Below are 19,029 nucleotides of genomic sequence, written 5' to 3'. Positions count from 1 at the left end.
GTTGGGGTAAGCCCAGGCTCCTACACCTGAGCGTTGGGTGAGGGGGAAGCCTGCCACCCACAAGTGAGGGTGGCAGGGGGGGATGCAGGCCCACCCACTCCACTGCGTCCCAGCCCTAGCAGCGGCAGAAGACCCGCTGCTTAATCAGTGGGGATCCTGACCGAAACACACTGACATTGGCTCATATGTGTCTGCAGCCTGACCGGGGTCGGCTATCCCCGGGCTACTTCCCAGTTCCCCCTCAGGGCCTATCTCGTCCGTGGCCCCTGGTCCAGGCCAGTCCACTAGCATGGGTTCCTCTCGGCCGGGGCTTGGTGGCAGGTCCGGCAGCTCCTCGGGGAAATCCGGGTAATTGGGCTCGGGCGGCTCCCCCGGGTAACAGCAGGGGCGGAGGGTCTCTGGTGGCGTCTCGCCTTCGCAGCTGGTGCGGGGGAGTTCCAACGGCTCCTCCCAATACCGGGAGCGGGGGGGGGCTCCGGCGGCTCCTCCTCGTAGTGGGCTCAGGGCAGCTCCGGCCAGTTAGGGCAATGGCCTCCGGCCTCAGAGGTCTCCCGGCCGCACGTCTGCTCCCTGCGGTGGCTGGGGCCTCACTGAGCTCTGGCGGCCGGCTTTTATACTTCCTGTCCCGCCCCTTGACTTCCGGGGGGTGGGAACAGGCGTCGGTGGCTCCGCCCACTTGGGTGTCTGTAAGGGCACTCCCTCTGCTGGGCAAGAGGGGAGCCACACCGACTCACTACAGGCAGGAAATATGTGATCATGTAATTAAAAACTTTATCATAGTTCATAGGCAACCTCAGTTTTGGCATTTCCTAACTTTAAAGAGTTTGACTTTGTAACCTAAATAATGTTTAGGGTTATTTTTCAGGCAGGAGGGGGTTGTTTGTCATACGTTTTAATGTAATTACTTACAGACTATCTGTTGTCCATTATACACAAATAGAAGTTTCCAGCATCCTTGTGGGTTAATCGTAGCTCTTGTGTATGAGGAGACTTGAAGAGTAAAAATTAACCAAAAAGGGAAATGGGTGGGGAATGCATCTCTTCCTAGAGAATGTAAGAAATGCCTTTTTCAGTGGTGTTCGTTTAGTTTGTATGTGCTTTTATTATAGCTGGGACTGTAGCACTGTCTATTATTAAGATTGCCTGACATGTCTGCTTAGAAGACCCTGGTTTCAGTTGCTCCTAACTTTGCCAAACTTCAGACGATTGGGCTGAAATTTACCATGCCTGATGTCTGCCTCAGGCTGAATTTAAAAAAAAATAAGTTTCGGGAAAAACCATTAAGTCACTTCCGAGAATGAGGGTAGGGAAAAATATATTGTTTTGCACATGTTAAAAAATTCTGGTGACGTTTTCTTTGAAAAACTCAAGGACCCCCATGCTTTGGAGTGGTGACATGAAATTTGACAAGGGGTGACCTTTATGTCAGGACTATGCCTTTTGCCACCCCTGGGAAAAACTGCCCAAATTGGGATTACAAACCTTTGAAAAATCACACCCGGTCAATAAAGACTTCTTAGATATTAGCAACTAAATTGCAGGGACTGGCTCGGCAAAGAGCTTGAGACAAGGAGTCAGGTGGTAGGGGGACAGTGAGATTGGATAAGGAGCCTGGGGAGAAGCATTGGACTGTAGCCACTGGGGAAGGGATCATGGGTATGCATGAAGACCAGGGAGACAAATCAGATAAGGAGCCAGTGCGTGAGGGGGGCTTGGACTGGCTGGATAAGCAGACTGGGACTGGAAAAGGGATAGAGACTGAGGCTGGAATGGGGAGTCTGAAGGAGTTGAGACTAGGATTTGCTGGGCAAGAGCACAGGGATTGGGATGAGAAGCCTTATGAGTGGAGACTGGGACTGGCTAGGTGAGAAGAATGGGACTGAATGAGGAGCTGAGGTGGGGAAAAGAGGACGGGGACGGGCTGGGGGGAACAGCAGAAGGGGTCAGTCTTGGGGGAAACAGACAGAAGTGTCTGTGCCCACTAGATCACACACCCCTCAAGAGCCTGGAATGGAACTCAAGATTCCAATTCTTCTGCTCTCAATAAATGTCTGTGAAATCCACTGTAGGGCTGGTCCACATAGAGGATGACAGCCTTCTATCCGTTTCTCCCTGAGCTCAAGTGGCACAGTGATGTGGAGTGTGGTAGATATAAAGATTCCAAACCTGCTGATGACACCTGGTGGTGTCAGCCTGATGTGGAATTTCAGCTTTTTCAGTTTATTACTTTAAAAAACCTGGGAAATTACACCTAAAAAAGCAATGTGTAAAAAAACACTATTAGGCTTGCAAAGTCAAAAGTTAGGAAATGCCAGAATTATGGTTGGCTGTGCAACCTTAATTTTGCTCCCATGCACATGCATTATGGGACAGTCATTAATTACATAATCACATAGTATTTTTATCACAGGGCCTCATTTTGTTCATCCCTTTGTTTTTGTTTGTTTTTTAGGGTAACAATGTTGGCAGTAATTATGGTATTTAGAACAGTGGGCTTTTTGAGTGAGTAAAGAACTGCCCTCTAAATCAAATAGTAATGGTATTTATAAATGGAAACTAATCATTGGATGAAAGGAGATATAACCAGTGGAGTCACCTACACGATATTAACTGTTGAGGGCTAGTGTTCACTTTGTTCCTGTGCCCTGAAGGAGGAAATGAACTAAAAGGAAGTGCTACAAACCTGAGACAGACAATAAAAAAGAGAGAGGGCAATATGAGTCTGGCTATCAGCATCATGAAGATAAATGGTATATTCAGTTCTATGCAAGGAATGTACCATGATAAAACTTGAACATTTTATATTCAAATTATTTTACTAGGGGGCTTCAGAAGTTTTCCCAACATCTACTATTAGCATGTGACAAACACTTGTGCTGTCACAGCCCCAAAAGCCAGGCCCTAGACAATTTAAAAGAATACTGTGATTATGTTTTGCATTATCAATCTACTTCCCATTTAATAAGCCTTGCAACAATATAACTTTGTCTCTTGTGCTTTTTCTTGTATCTTGTTTCCCCTTGCTGGCTTTACTCAACTTTTCCATCCTATTATATACATTGTGTTGTTTGGAGTGAGTATCCTTCCATTCTTTTTCTCTCCATGCCCTTGTATCCTTTTCTCATTCTTTCCCAATGTTATCTTCTGTTCTTTACCTCCAGTTCTACATTTTTCTCTTGCACACATCTTCCTGAAGATCTTTCTCTCCTTCACTTCTTGGCTAGTATAGCCCCCTCATTCTGTTTCTTGCTCACGCTCATCCGTACCCATTCACCTGTGTGCATTCACTCAAGTATGAATTCCACCACATGTGGTCAGCTATAAGAAACATCCATGCCTTAACATAAATTCAGCTTGCTTCCCTCTACTCTTTTCAGAAAACAATAATAGCACGTGGGCTGCTCTTCTTCCGCTCCTTCCTTCCATACTGAAAGATCATTAGTGATATCTGGGCTGCTCTGCTCTCAGGCTTAATTCTTTCCTTCAAGGGAAGGAGCCAGCTGTTCTATCTATTCTCTCCCCATCCCTAGTCAGCGTACTCGCCCCATTTTAGTGGGTTTTTCAATTCCTGGTTATAGCACATGATACTACAGAAAACACAAATCGGAAAAATCCGAGAGTAATAGTTTTAGGATAGAATGCGAATGCATGTAATACTGAATTTCATCTGATTTACACTGACTGAGAAGCTGTAGGAAGGCTGTATTTGGAGTATAGAGTAGACACTTTGATCATCCTTTTATGAAAAGGATATTTTAAGGAAAAAATAAAAGGGATAATAAGGGAGAACACCAAACAATGTGACTCAAACTGCCCAATTTGTATTAGTGAGCAGGTAGTTCATTCTCCTCTCCATGTTCATTCAGTTTTTGGCCTTTTTGAGATTGTCATAAATGTGGCGTCAGCGTTGATGGTAGTATTGGTCTTTGTGATGTGAATCAGACATGTATTAAAAACATTAGGACAAAATTTGGGATCTCACCAAGGCAATAAAATGTGTTAAGTTAGTGAAAAGGTTTTGTCCTATAATGGTATTTGAGCTATAACAGAAACACTAGGCCCTAACTACTATTAGTGGAGCATTGTGAAAGTAATACATGTGGGGCATCTGCCTATATACTGTTTTCAAGGAAAAATGTATCTTTATTTAGCTACTGTTCTCCACATCACAGCCATCAGTTTCAATTCACTCGTTCTCAGATGGTGTGCAAGAGGGGTGCGGGGCGTGGCGGGGGCTCAGGGGACGGAGTTGAGGTGCAGGAGGTGTGCAGGGTACGGCAGGGGCTCAGGGCAGGGAGTTGAGATGTGGGGTGCAGGAGGGGTGAGGGGTGCAGTCAAGGTGCAGGGTGTGGCGGGGGCTCAGGGCAGGGAGTTGGGGTGTGGGATGTGGCAGGGGGCTCTGGACAGGGGGTTGGGGTGTGGGTTCCGGCCCGGAGCCGCTTACCTAGAGCGGCTCTGGGGTGGCAGCGCTGCGCACCGTGGCCAGGGCAGGCTCCTTGCCTGCCCTGGCCCCGCTCCGCTGTGCTCCGCTCCAGGAAGCAGCCGGAGTCCCGGGGGCAGGGGAAAACGGCGCCATGTGCTGTTCTTGCTGCTCCTCCAGGTACCTCCCCCAAAGCTCCCATTGGTCGCGGTTCCCTATTCCCGGCCAATGGGAGCTGCGGGGGGCGGTGCCTGGAAGTGAGAGCACAGAGCACTCTACTCCCCTCCCCCCCGCCCTGCCCGGGTCCGCAGGGCCATAGTTCCAGCCGCTTCAGGGAGCTGCGCGGGGCTCGTGGTGCCACGGGATAGGCAGAGGGGCGGGGGGCTCGTGGGCGGAGGGGCAAGGGGAGCTTGGTGGGCCGCACGAAAGAACCCCGCGGGCCGCGTGTTTGAGACCCCTGATCTAGATCATCCCTGATAGGTGTTTGTCTAACCTGCTCTTAAAAATCTCCAATGATGGAGATTCCACAACCTCCTTAGGCAACTTATTCCAGTGCTTAACCATCCGGACAGTTAGGAAGTTTTTCCTAATGTCCAACCTAAACCTCCCTTGCTGCAATTTAAGCCCATTGCTTTTTGTCCTATCCTCAGAGGTTAAGGAGAACAATTCTTTTCCCTCCTCCTTGTAACAACCTTTTATGTACTTGAAAACTGTTATCATGTCCCCTCTGTCTTCTCTTTTCCAGACTAAACAAACCCAATTTTTTCAATCTTCCCCCATAGGTCATGTTTTCTAGACCTTTAATCATTTTTGTTGCTCTTCTCTGGACTTTCTCCAATTTGTCCACATCTTTCTTGAAATGTGGCACACAGAACTGGACACAGTACTCCAGCTGAGGCCTAATCAGCACAGAGTAGAGCAGAAGAATTACTTGTTGTGTCTTGCTTACAACACTGCTGCTAATACATCCCAGAATGATGATCGCTTTTTTTGCAACAGTGTTACATTGTTGACTCATATTTAGTTCATACTTGCAGTCTAGGTGTTTGGTTAAATTCCCTGAGGCTAAAAGGTGATTGATTAGTTGCTATGACCTCATAGACGTAGACTTTTTTTTTTAAGGGGACTTGTTAATCGTACCACTTAATGCACTTTTATTTTTTGCTCTAATTACTTCTCATGCAAGAGGAGATGGAACTGTCTGTTGTGAGTGGTCTCGTCCCATCCCAAATTTTCTGTGCCTATAGCATTTGGCACTGCAGTTTAAATTGATATAATATGAAAAATAAAATTAGCCAATCAAAGGAACTGCTAAAGGTTGCTCTTATTTCTCACAACTCAGCAATGTAATGGTTGACCTAATTCTCTTTCTGTCTTTTTCTCTCCTCTTCCCTCTTTCCCAAAAAGAGCATACTCCTTTCACGTTACTGCAGATGGTCAGATGCAGCCTGTACCTTTCCCTCCTGATGCCCTCATTGGACCAGGAATCCCTCGCCATGCTCGTCAGATCAATACTCTGAATCATGGGGAAGTAGTGTGTGCAGTTACCATCAGTAACCCCACAAGACACGTGTACACTGGGGGAAAGGGATGTGTCAAAGTCTGGGATATTAGCCAACCTGGCAACAAGAGCCCTGTCTCTCAGCTGGACTGCCTGGTAAGCAAACAGTAACTTGTGCACAAGGGTAACTTCTCCTTGGAGACTCAATAAGGAAATAGCTCTCCAGGCCTGGATTTTATTCATATTATAAGGAAATATCAGGCAGTTCTGTTTCCTGCTTTAGGTATGTAACTATTTTTAAAAATAAAATGGTGGCAGTGGTGAGGAAGAATCGTAGTTTATTCATCACAAATATGATCAGTAACAATCAAATGCTGCACTAGACAGATGACTTTTAAATGGAAATTGTCCCCAGTTCTCCCTCTTACAGATAATGGGGGTTTCCTCATTAGTTGAGATGAAAGTGACAGAAAGTGAATGCAGTCATTCTTGCTCTGTGATGCCTAGAACATTCCATAAGTATTTCTCTTTTGCTACAGTTCATTTAAATAGAAGGTAGTTACAGTGCCTGATTACAGTACAGGGCGTGGTCTCAAACTTAATATGTATTTGCTCTTGTTCGGAACATAAACGTACATCTGTTGAGAGCTGACAATGATTTCAGTGCTGTATACAACATGGAGCAGGCAGGGTGTGCCTGCTCAACTAGCTCAGGAAGCTTCATACACCATGCTCTGCTCCACAACCAATAAAACCAGCTGGAAAAGGTTGGCAAGAAAGGCAACCAGTAAAATGTGAACTGTGAAGGCAAGTGCTCTACTAAGGGTATAAGCTATAAATCCCTATAGTACCTATTTAAAACAGCATGTTTGCTTTCAATATTCAATGGTGTTGGTACAAGCCAAGGTATACAGTCAGGCTTTGCTGTGACCTTCTTCATTACTATCCCAGTGTTAGCCATCAAATATCATTGCTGAATATATATGATGTGCTATGTGGAGGATGCAGTCCTGGAAGCAGTATTCATAGCTATCTATGTGTAGGTTATGTAGTCTTATTGCTGCATACAACAGGGCTAGCAAGGTCTGCTACCACAAAAAATGATTGTCCTGCTGTAGTAAGGAAAGTGTAACGCAAAACAAATAGCAATATTGCTTTCTTTTATGTTTGGAGTTATAGGCTTTATCCTTTTGGCGGCTGCAGAGCTCTCATCACAATAATTTTGCTATTTAAAGTGAGGAAATCATGACAGCCAATCATTTATGGAGTAAAACTTGTAATGGCTGAAGCCTGGACTATTTCCCCGTAGTACTTTTTAGTCAGCAACATTATCACAAATGTGAAACCAGTTATGTGGTAAGAGCCCTGCTGACAAACGAAGACCCAGTTTAAGTCCCAAGAAACAGGTTAAGAGCAGTCAGGACATAAAAGGTGCAGCGTTTGTAGCTATAAATAGTAAGCACAAAATAGAGATTAAGGAAAAAAAAACTCTAGGACGGCATTGGTCTTACAAACTGTTTGTCATAGATGGTTTCTTCACACTGCCAAAGTAAGAGGTCATTTGCTCTTTCAGAAATATTCCTGCAGTGTTGGCAGTCATAGCAGAAGGAGTGCACTTGTACAGCAAGCAAGCTCTTGGCTCTGTTAGCTTGGCTCTGTCAGTTTGTAAGGAGATGTAAGAATTGCTACCCATCAGATTCAAAACACAGTAGGCTTCCGTACTTGCAATATGAAAACTGTAGCTTAATTTCTACAGCTGTACTCTCTGCTCAGTGGTGAGAGGTAGGAGATGGAAGCCATTTAGAATCTGCTGGTGAATTTTGTGTACTTTGGCAGCAGGAAAATACAGCCTACTGTTTAAAACTTGGATGCAGCATGGATCATGTCATTGGTTATTATCAGTAGGCATTTATTAATGTAACTGAGGTGGCTTGTATTATACAGAACAGAGATAACTACATCCGCTCCTGTAAATTGCTGCCTGATGGATGCACCCTCATAGTTGGTGGGGAAGCCAGCACATTATCCATATGGGACCTGGCAGCACCAACTCCTCGTATAAAAGCAGAGCTGACATCATCTGCTCCAGCCTGCTACGCTCTGGCTATCAGCCCCGATTCCAAGGTCTGCTTTTCCTGCTGTAGTGATGGGAACATTGCAGTGTGGGATCTGCACAATCAGACGTTGGTCAGGTGAGTTATTCTTACTTTACAAAAGGATTTTTACTAAACTTACTCTTTAGATAATTAGCTATATATTTATTGTTCCTACATAATGTATTTCTTGACAAAAGTGTTACGTAGGTAGTCCCTGTTGTCTAGAGAACAGAGTGAATCCTAGTTTAGTGATGATCTCAGCCTAGTCCTGGAAAACATTCTCCCAGTTCATAAAGGGCCTGATCCAAAGCCCACTAAAGTCAATATAAAAATTCCCATGGACTTCAGTGAATTTTGGATCAGCCCCAAATCACTGCAGACCGATATATATCACTTTAATCTTCATGGTTGATGAAGAGTGAATGCAAACTTTGGGGTAGTATTGAGGTGTGTTTCTTTGTCTTGTCTTGACCCTTGTTACATAAGTATTGAAAATCACCTGCTTATAAATGGTAACAAAATTGGACTATCCAAAAATGATTTAGAAGAGTGTGAATGCTGCCAACTGTATCAATAAGGCATGAAATACCAATAGTCCATTGTGCATGAGAAATGGGTGTTGACAAGACATTATACTTTTGACCATGTGTTCTTTGGGAAACTTCCTGTGCAGTAACATCTTGGCCTTTTCAGTTGAGATTTTTTTTAGCATACAGTTGATTATACTGGCTTTGGGATGCACCAAAGGTGTTAAACGAGGCTTGGAGCAGCTCTTAAATTTTGTTTAATTTAACCATAGTATAAATAATGTTAAATTAAAGTTGAAACAATTTCATGCATTCTGTTTTTTTCTGCCATTCCTCCCCAGTTTTCGCCTCTCATATTTTTAAGATACTATTTTTGGTAGTTGGTCCGTTTTTTGGGATGCTAATAAGTGATACTCTTTGCAGCCAATCTCTAATTCTTTTAGGATTGGTTGGCAGGGAGTATGATTAACTTAATGCCCAGATAAGTCATTTCCGTAACTGACTTTCCTTTAAGCCTTCAAGACAAAACAGTAAATGTGCTAGAGGCAGAATCCATTTCTAAATGTGTGTGCCTGGCATGGTAATGTTATCCCTTTCTGCCATTATGCAGAGGCTGGATCTGGAATTGCCTGGGATAGCTTATAGTATAATCATGCTGTAGTCCACTGAAAAGCTAACTTTTGGTCCATTGCTACTAAATTTGTAGATATCCATGGTACTGTAAGGAAATGGAGCTTAAATTAGGAATGGCCCTAATTTTCAGTAAGTGTTGAGTACATACTCTGGGCCTATTTTAAAGTGTTTCTGAGTGGGCACCAAAAAAACGGAGGTACCCAAATCCTAGTCACTCTTTAGGATTTAGGCCCACATATTTGCACCAAGTATAAAGCCCTTTGTATGTTTAGATCCACAAATTTGATTTTGGCATGTCCTAAAACGTGGATGACCCTTGCTACGTATTTAAATTATGTCTGAGTACAAATAAAATCTTTCTAAATTTTATGACACTCTCATGAATGACCAGGACTAGCTGCCATAGTGCTGTGATGCACTTTTTTCCTCTGTATGTTTGCTTCTATTCTTCCATTGCCTGCTACTTTACTAATTGATAATTCCTTATGTTTTCAGATCAGTGACTCAAAACAAAACATGCCACATGACCTTTATTGTGGCAGTTGTAAATGATTTATAGTTGACTCCCAAAAGAGTCTTTCCCCCCCCTCCGCCTCCCCTTAACCTTTGACACTAAGGCAGAGGACTTCCCCAAAGTCAATCACCAGTGAAAAATGCAAGCATCTCAGAGGATGTCAGTCTAAGGATCAAGGAAAACTTGTTGACCCTATGTTGCTGAGAGCTGGGAGTTCCTAAGGCAAAGCTTTAAAACAAAACATACTGTTTAGTGACTATGGGATCTCATGACCTACTACCACTGAGGGCATAATTTTGCTGATTCAGTCGTGGTGGTGTTGTTTTTAGTTTTCTGGATTCCTTCCTACTAATATTTATGTAACCAAATCTGCTATGTATTTATCTTCTTGATTCACAGATAAATAAAAATGCAGAAATAACTAGTTTGTCCCCTGGATAGTCTGTTTTTTAATCTTGGTGATTCATTCATTTTTTCCAGGTGTGATGGCTAATATACTTGTACTTTGTGTTTTAAATAGCTTTCCTTCCTCCCAAAATTTGATAGGAAATATTTGACTGCTTTTGTTTAGCTAGCTGTATTACAGATCATTTCCCTAACACCTGCAAAGTGGTTTTTGTAATGTGTGCATTTCATGTCCAGCCAGGGGGAGGGGCTGGCTCTTGCACATCAGCAGACTCAGAAGAGATGACACACACATACAGAATCCAAAACTAACAACACAACAGTGTTTACCTTGAGCTCTGGCAGGAAATCATTATTCAATCTGGTTTGTTTTATCAGGCAATTCCAGGGCCACACAGATGGAGCCAGCTGTATTGACATTTCTAATGATGGTACCAAGCTCTGGACGGGAGGTTTGGACAACACTGTCAGATCCTGGGACTTGAGAGAAGGGAGACAGCTACAACAGCATGACTTCACATCACAGGTGACTAGGTTTTCCTACTTTTTTTTTTTTTTAATTTGCCAGTTTATTTAGGATGATACTCAAGAACTAAACCCAGTGCAAGTGGGGAAATTTTTATTTTGCTGTTAGAAGCCAAAACATGCATTGTTTTGGAATTTCTATAGATTATTGGCTCACAAAAATGCAACGATAGCCTAAATGATATCTCACTTCCCGCTCCCCCCTAAAACATAGTTTGAATTACATGAATAGATAACTAAATATTCCCCTATTTTCTTGTCAGAATTGGAACGATATTCTTGCTGGTGAACAGTTTGGTTTTGGTTTTAGTCTCTTCCCTCCACTGTGATATTTCATTCATTAACTTTGCAAAAAGATAAAGATTTTCCTTGTTTAATTTCCCCAGATCTTTTCCCTTGGATATTGCCCTACTGGTGAATGGCTAGCTGTGGGGATGGAGAGCAGCAATGTGGAAGTACTACATGTAAATAAACCAGACAAGTATCAACTACATCTTCATGAGAGCTGTGTGTTGTCACTTAAGTTTGCTTACTGTGGTAAGTTGGCCTGGAAGCCAGGGGTTCCTATGTTCTAATCCTTGCTCTGCCAGTTACTTACTGTATGACTTGGGGAAGTCACTTCACCTTTCTGCCTCTTATTCGCCATCTGTAAAATGATGGTAATACCCATCTACCTTCCTCCCATGGCTGTTGTGAGAATTAGTTCATGTTTGTAAAGCGCTTTCTACTTACTAAGTGGTTATTTTTTTTAAAGTATTATTATTACAAGCAGCAACAGCATTCCTCTGTGATGCGTTTCATATCCCCCCCCCTTCCCCTCCCCACACAGATGTAAGCAAAAACCATGTTGATTAGTACCAAGAGCTTTGAATAGTGCTAATCAGCCAGCTAATAACCCCTGAGATTAATATGCCTATTGAGTTAAACTTCATAAATGTGAGTTGAAAATGTAAAATCGGTCAGTTGTTGGATGTTTTATTATACGTTCTCATTGCCTTTCTGTTACATTTCTAGGTAAATGGTTTGTGAGTACTGGAAAAGATAACCTCCTTAATGCCTGGCGGACCCCCTATGGAGCCAGTATATTCCAGGTAAGAGTAATAGCCCCCCCCCACCACCCTCCCCCTAATTTCTTTAAAAAAAAAAAAAAAAAAGAAGAAGAAAAAGGATTATTTTTTTTAATGTTATATTTTTCTTTGAGTGATTGCACATGCCCATTCCATTTTAGGTGTGTCTGTGCCCAATGCACCAAAGTTGGAAATTTTACCCTTAGTGGTACCCATTGGGGTGGCATACGTGCCCTCAGCCCCCTCATGCCACTGCCCCAGACCTCCCTCAGTTCCTTCGCACTGCCTGGGATCAGTAGTCAGAGTGCATGGGCATGCTGTTGCAAGTTTCTCCCTTTACACGGAAATTATCTTCCTTTATGTAAATAGTTAAGTTAGTGATATTCATTGGTGTTTGATTATTGCAGGTTTTATTGGTTGTTTTTCCTGGAGCATTGGTTCCCTCTTACTCGTGAGTTACTGACACCCAGTACTGAGGTATGCGTTGGTCTCCGGGTTTTAAGTCTTGTGCTGGTTGCAAGAAATCTATGCCAAAGAATGATTCTCATTTCACCTGCCCGAAGTGCCTTGTTGTGGGTCACGTTCGAAATCCCTGCCAGATTTGCAGGGACTTCAAACCCCAGACGAAAAAAGACAGGTAGGTGAGACTGCCATATTCTCCTGGAGGCTGCTCTGCATCCACCTTCTGTACCTTCCTGTCAAGGAGGGCATCAAGTACTTTAGCATTGGTGGAGACTGTCCCTTGGGACACTGCTTCTGAAGGTCAGCACCAATCCCCTTTTCTAGTGGTGAGAAAGAAGCATGGAAGACCAGACCATTCATCAGAGGAGCCGAGTCTTGGATCATTCAAAGATCGAGGTCCCTGGGAACATCCATCAGTAAACAATCTGGAGGACAAGATAGGGTATCCTCTGGGAAGAGATGCTCCCTGTTACCAACCTCTTCTCATCAAGGGTTATCAACTTCAGCACCCATGCCTGGGCCATTGAGAAGGACCTCTGCTACAGTGCTGACTCCTTCAGTGCAAAAATAATAGCACCAGGAAAATCTCTAGGTACTGATGACACTGGAGACCTATGTGGTAGCACAGGATCTACTCTGTCTCATGGTGCCAGATTCTCTGATGGTCCAGGAGACATGCTAGCTGGTACCAGTGAAAGGCCCTGGCTATGGACCTACCTCAGAGACAAGTTCATCCCTCGATACTGTTTGGGGCTAGCTGTTTGGAGTGTCCAGCGCTTTCTCGCTCAGTTCCATCCAGAGGTAAACAGCATGCTGTCCCCAGTTCCGATATCTCTGGAGAGACACCCCCAGGCTCTGGTGCTGCTTGGCACAGTACCACCATGGTCATGCGAATCAGGGTCTTCCTCGGATTGTGAGGTAGGCTCCTATGTCCCTCACTCCTGGGTTAGATGACAACGCTCACCTTCACCTTCATTGCAGGAATTCCGTTCCTCTTACCTATTACATGTGCAGAGATGTGGATCTTTGGAGCAGTTGTGGCTGGGGTCCTATGCCATATCTATTCCTTACTGGAACCTGTGGGGCATGCCTCCCACTTCCAGATCCTCCCTGGTTTCCTAGCCTTATAGATCTTCTAGCAGATGACAGATCACAAGGTCCGTACCAAGAAGACTTTCAAGACCAGACTCATGCTTCCAAACATTGACCCACTGCACCACAGGAGGATTAGCCTCGGCCTCCTCTGTATTTTTCCTCCTCTCATCTGATGAAACTGTAGTCCCCCAGGATTCCTCACCTGTCTGGATGACATCAGGGTTTATCGAGAGCAGCTACCTCTTTTGATATTCCTGCTGAAGTGGTTCCAGGAGAGTTCCCACAGGCTTTTGAGTTCAGCATTATGGGTTCAGCAGGGCCTTCTAGAGTGGCTCTGCCCATCAACAACACCTACAAAATCCTTGTGGCAAATGCTATCCTCTGCCTTTCACAGCTAAGAGAACTGACAGAGGGTGCCATGTCCCTTCTCAAGGCTATGAACGTTTTTATACCCATCCTTTGCCAGGTTCCTTAGTTGTCTTGGAGGTGAATGAGCTTGTGTCAGGACTGACCATCTTCTACACCAAAGGACAAAGATATGAAGAAATTAGACCTTTTTGATAGGAAAATTTATTCCACATCTGGGCTGCAATTTCATATCTTTAGCCAACAAGCCTAATTGGCCAGATACGACTTCTCCCTCTGTGACAATATTCTGTAGTTCTCAGACCACTCTGCAAGCATCCTTAGATGGGGTAGATTGAGCAGCCAACACCATGGAATCTGCAATACCCCTCCCGTATTTTTTCTGACTTGTTATCCCGGTTCCTATATCCTTGGTCCCATATTACCACAGATCAGGGGGTCCTAGGTACTGTGAAATTGCTGTTTATTTCCACTCCCTCCACCCAACTTCCTTCCCCACTTCTCTTCAGAGAACACTCCCACAAGGTTGTCCTCCTGTGACAAGTGCAGTCTCCTCTCCATTTGGGAGCTATAGAAGAGGTTCCCCTCTTTATTGAGGTTTCTATTCATGTTATTTCCTGATTCCAGAGTCAAAAGGAGGTCTCAGACTCATCCTGGACTTGTAAAATGTTAAAGAAAGTAAGGTTTTGCATGATAACCTTAGCCTCCATCATCCCCCTCCCTGGATCCCAGCGACTGGTATGCTGCCCTCAACTTGAAGGATGCACATTTTCATGTGGCTGCCCCATAAAACTACAGGAGATTCCTAAGATTTCTGGTCAACAATACCCATTATCAATTTGCAATCCTACCCTTCTGCCTGTCTGTTGCCCTAAGTCTGTATATTTATAAAATGCATGACGGGGTAGTTGCATTCTTAAGGAGAGCAGGAGTCCAAGTCTTTCCTAACCTGGATGACTGGCTGGTACGGGATCAATCCAAACTACAAGTGGAAGTCGGTCTATCCTGGATCCAATCTGTCTTCGGTGTTCTGGTTATGTTGAACAATGAGCACAAGTCAATCTTCTTCCCAGTTCAGAGAATACAATGTATAAAACGATCCTGAATGCTCCAGCAGCCCGGGTGTTCCTACCTCAAGTCTGATTCCAGACAGTGTTAAACATTTCCATAGATCTCAAAGACCATCCACCTACAACAGTAAGATACTGCCTCAGATTACTGGGGCACATGGCCTCCTGCACATATGTGGTTTGGCATGCCAGAATTCGTCTCCAAATGTTGCAGAGCTGGTTAAGGTCAGTGTACTTCCTGGCTCATCACCCATTGGACATGTTGATTTGAGTACTTGGGCATGAGTGATAGCCTCCTTGGTCTCGTGCAGTGCTTCTCAAGCTATCTGATGTGGGGGACCGGCAAATTTTTTTTTTCCAATGTGCCAGGGACCGGTGCCATATTATTATCCTATTTGACGCTCTTATGAGGAAACTCGTCGTGGACCGGTAGCCGATGGCTTGCGGACTGGCACTGGTCTGTGGACCACCACTTTGAGAAGCACTGGTCTAGTGGACGGATCCAGCCAGTGTGTGTGTGGAAGTTTCCTTTGCCCCTCCTTTACCCACACTGACTTTTTGATTACAGGTACTACTTCTCTAGGTTGGAGAGCTTACCTAGGAAACCTACAAACGCAGGATCTGAGATCTCATCAAGATTTAGCTCGCCACATGAACATGTGGGAGTTCAGGGCTATTCATCTGGCCTGTCGGGCTTTTCTCCCTCACATCAGGGGAAACACTCAACAAGTCCTCATGGACAACACTGCAGTGATGTTCTACATGAACAGACAGAGAAGGGCCAGGTCAGACAATCTCTCTCAAGAGGCGATACATCTTTGGGAGTTTTGCAATTCATCTCAAAGCCTGTCACCTTCCTGGTCTTCAGAGCAGCTTGGAAGATTGCCTGAGCAGTTTGTTCAGCATAGATCATGAGTGGTCTGTCAGGCCGGAACTTGTGAGGTTCATTTTTCAAACCAGATCCCTCACATAGACCTGTTAACTACTCACAAAGTGTCAGCTCTTTTGGTCACAGTCGGGGATTGCTGACAGATGCTTTCCTACTTTCTTGGAAAGACAAACTGCTGGATGCCTTCCCTCCTATTCCGCTATTTCTCAAGCCCAAGAAGGGTCATGTTTGTATGGCCCACATAGCACCAAGGTGGCCTAGCCAGCATTAGTTCTCCAGTCCGCTTAGCCTTTCTGCCAGGTTTCCTTTGACACTATCTACAGAACCCAATTTTATTTCCCAGGACCATGGTTGCCTGCTACATCCCAACATGGCCACTCTCCATCTTACTGCCTGGGTGCTCCATAGTTAACATCTCTAGAGATGGAGTATTATGTTCTCATGAATAGCAGGAAGCCATTTACTAGATATGCTTCCCTGTTGAAGAGGAAACAGTTCTCCTTCTGATCAAAGCAGAAAGGTGTTTTTGCAGTCATGGCCATTATCCAACATGTTTTGGACTGTTTGTTCCATCTGAACAAGAAGGCCTATAGATTACTTACATCAGAGTTCACCTGACAGCTACCTCCATTCCCCACCCACCAATTGCAGGCCACTCAGAGTTTTCTAATCCTATAACAGTCAGAGTCTTAAAAGGTCTGGACAGGCTATATCCCCATGTCATGGATCCCATTCCTCCCTGGGACCAAAATCTAGTGATAACAAGGTTGATGGGTCTGCCCTTTGAACCAATGGCTACCTGCTCTTTACCTCATCTGTCTATGAAAGCAGTGTTTTTGGTAGCTATTACCTTCATGAGAAGGGTGGTGGAGTTACGAGTTCTGGTAGCTGACCCTCCTTACTCAGTTTTTTATGAGAACAAGGTATACTTGTGCCCACATCTGAAATTCCTGACTGAGGTGGAACTCCAATACTTTAATCAGGCCATATATTTACTGACTTTCTTTCCTAAGCCCTGTCCTCCTAAGGATGAGGAGAGGTTCCATACCTTGGATGTTAGAAGAGTACTTGGACAGAATTAGGTTTTATAGATCATTGTCCCAGCTGTTTGTGTCAGTTACAGTCAAAATGAAAGGACTTCCAGTCTCAACTCAGAGGATTTCATCTTGCATACATCTGTGCTATGATGTTGCCTATGTACCCCCTCCAAACAGGGTGGTAGCGCACTCTACAAGATCTCAGGCAGCTTCAGCAGCTTTTTTGGCTCATATACCTATAACAGACATTTATAGAGCAACTTGGTCATCAGTGTACCTTTATTACGCGTTATGCTATATCTCAGCATTCCAAAGATAATGCCGCTTTTGGACAAGTAGTTCTTCAATCCTTGTTCAGGTAGACTCCAAAACCCACCTTTGGATTGTACTTCTTGTGCGTCACCTGAAGTGGAATGGACATGTGCAGTCGCTTGAAGAATTAAAAACGGTTACTAACTTGTTCTGTAACTGTTGTTCTTTGAGATATGTTGCACATGTCCATTCCATGATGCACCCTCCATCCCCTCTATCAGAGTTCATCTGGTTGGAAGGAACAGAGGGTCTGGGGTGGCTCTGTTCTTTATACCATCATGCAGCAGCACGAGGTGGCTGATGGTGCATTCGCCTCCCCAAAGGGTACTGCTAAAGGAAAAATCTCTGGTTCACTGGGCGCGCGCGCGCACACACACACACACACACACACACACACACACACACACACACACCCCTCTGAAGTGGATGGACAAGTGCAATACGTCTTGAAGAACAGCAGTTACTGAACAAATTAGTAACAATTTTTGTTTTTGTTTTTTTCCCCCCCCTCATCTAGTCCAAAGAGTCCTCATCAGTGCTTAGTTGTGACATCTCTGTGGATGATAAATATATAGTCACTGGCTCTGGAGACAAGAAAGCTACAGTCTATGAAGTCATCTACTGAAAAATGTGATGGGGACATAACTTATAGAGTTGAACTGGGCCAAATGTTCTTAATTTGTAGAAGTAGAGAGGTTTTACCTTTTTAAAAAAGGAACAAAATATCAGTTTCCAGACCTTGACATGAAACAACTCCAAGTATACAAAATAAAATAGAAGGCAACATCCAGCAACTAGGTATCAGCTACCTGGACCAAATGAAACACGGAGGCAAGATGGACAGATGTAGCCTAGGTTTTGTGGATTTAAAAAAACTGAGTCTGCTGATGAATGTTGAAGCCTTTTATTTTTCTTTCTTTCTTTGTGACCTCATGCAGATCTTTCTCATTGCCTGAATATGTGGGATTACCTTTCTTTTCCTTGCAGTTCAACTTGCATTCTGTCCTGTGTAGAGCGGTGGTGTCTGAGACGAACTTGTTTTCTGGTTTTGCATCTTGTGATATGTTTTTGTATTTTTGTTGAAGGTCAAATGTTTGTATAAATTGTAAATATATTTGGTTTATTACAGTAAAGGCTTTAGTACCAACAGTCTTTTTTGCTCTCACTTATTAAGTGATCTGTTTAAAGACTTTTTTGGGATACAAGTACCTTTTGTAGGAAAATGCAAAAACTATGTAAAGTTTGACAACAATGTCCTATACTTTCTTTACTAACAATCCCTAAAGTTCATTATCATACCTGAAAACAGTAGTTTCACATACCAGTTTATAAAATTCAGTAGGAACTTTTTATGTTACAGAAAACTGAAAAGAAATTTTTTTGTAACTGATCAGTTAGTGCCAATATAAAAATTGAAGAACAATTCATAAAGATGTGCATTTAATTATAATTTTTCTCAGATGTCCAATATATATTTGATTTGGCAGATGTAATATACATATTTGTGCCTAATTATAACCCATTGAGTTCGCTCCAAAACACATACAGTAAGAGGTGACTTTTCTCACACACGTAATTAATCAAGTTCACCCAGAACTACATTTTAAATTACTACATCAAATCTCTGGTGGATTAAAGGGAGGGAGATTAAAGTGAATAAATGTTATTGGACAAATTATACCACTTCAGATTCTAGTTTCTCTTTGAGGAAGTGATGTGGCCTGGCAACTTATGGTCATTCTGTATATCTAAGGCTAGGTCTACACTACGGGGGGGGTCGACCTACGATACGCAACTTCAGCTACGCGAAGACGTACCCTAAGGCTCTATGAAATCTTAGTGAGGGCTCCTTGAGTTAAATTGGATCATACTCCTGCCATTGACTGGGCCACTGTTATGGTAGTTTTGAAGAACCATGCTTTGATGCCAATTACCAAAGCTAGAAGCCCCAAAATTATCTGACTAGGCATTATGTACTTTAAAGATAGAGCTGGGAAGAGAGTTTGTGAGAACTACTACTTCTGATGCACTTAAATTGTGTATACGTTGGAAAACTACATCTGCTATTCGGTAAGGATAGTCCTAATTAATAGGATTTTGTCTAATATTT

At 43.6% G+C, this 19,029-nt stretch overlaps 1 protein-coding gene across 6 annotated transcripts in view; it reads left to right on the top strand.

The window, feature by feature from the left end:
* The window catches only part of LOC135880300 (transducin-like enhancer protein 1), a 114,406-nt gene extending 96,338 nt beyond the window's left edge, over positions 1–18,068 (top strand). For all 6 annotated transcript variants that reach the window (XM_065406555.1, XM_065406552.1, XM_065406554.1 and 3 more), the window contains 6 exons: positions 5,828–6,077; positions 7,866–8,113; positions 10,475–10,622; positions 11,008–11,158; positions 11,636–11,712; positions 17,437–18,068. In XM_065406555.1, the coding sequence (XP_065262627.1) occupies positions 5,828–6,077; positions 7,866–8,113; positions 10,475–10,622; positions 11,008–11,158; positions 11,636–11,712; positions 17,437–17,544 (982 nt within the window). In that variant the 3' untranslated portion in view covers positions 17,545–18,068. The remainder of the gene's footprint in view (positions 1–5,827; positions 6,078–7,865; positions 8,114–10,474; positions 10,623–11,007; positions 11,159–11,635; positions 11,713–17,436) is intronic.
* Positions 18,069–19,029: the final 961 nt, after the last annotated feature.

The sequence above is a fragment of the Emys orbicularis genome, chromosome 6 (assembly GCF_028017835.1).
Source record: "Emys orbicularis isolate rEmyOrb1 chromosome 6, rEmyOrb1.hap1, whole genome shotgun sequence".
Lineage (NCBI taxonomy): Eukaryota > Metazoa > Chordata > Testudines > Emydidae > Emys > Emys orbicularis.
Note: the sequence above shows the minus strand (reverse complement) of the source record. Positions and strands in the feature narration are given on the sequence as shown.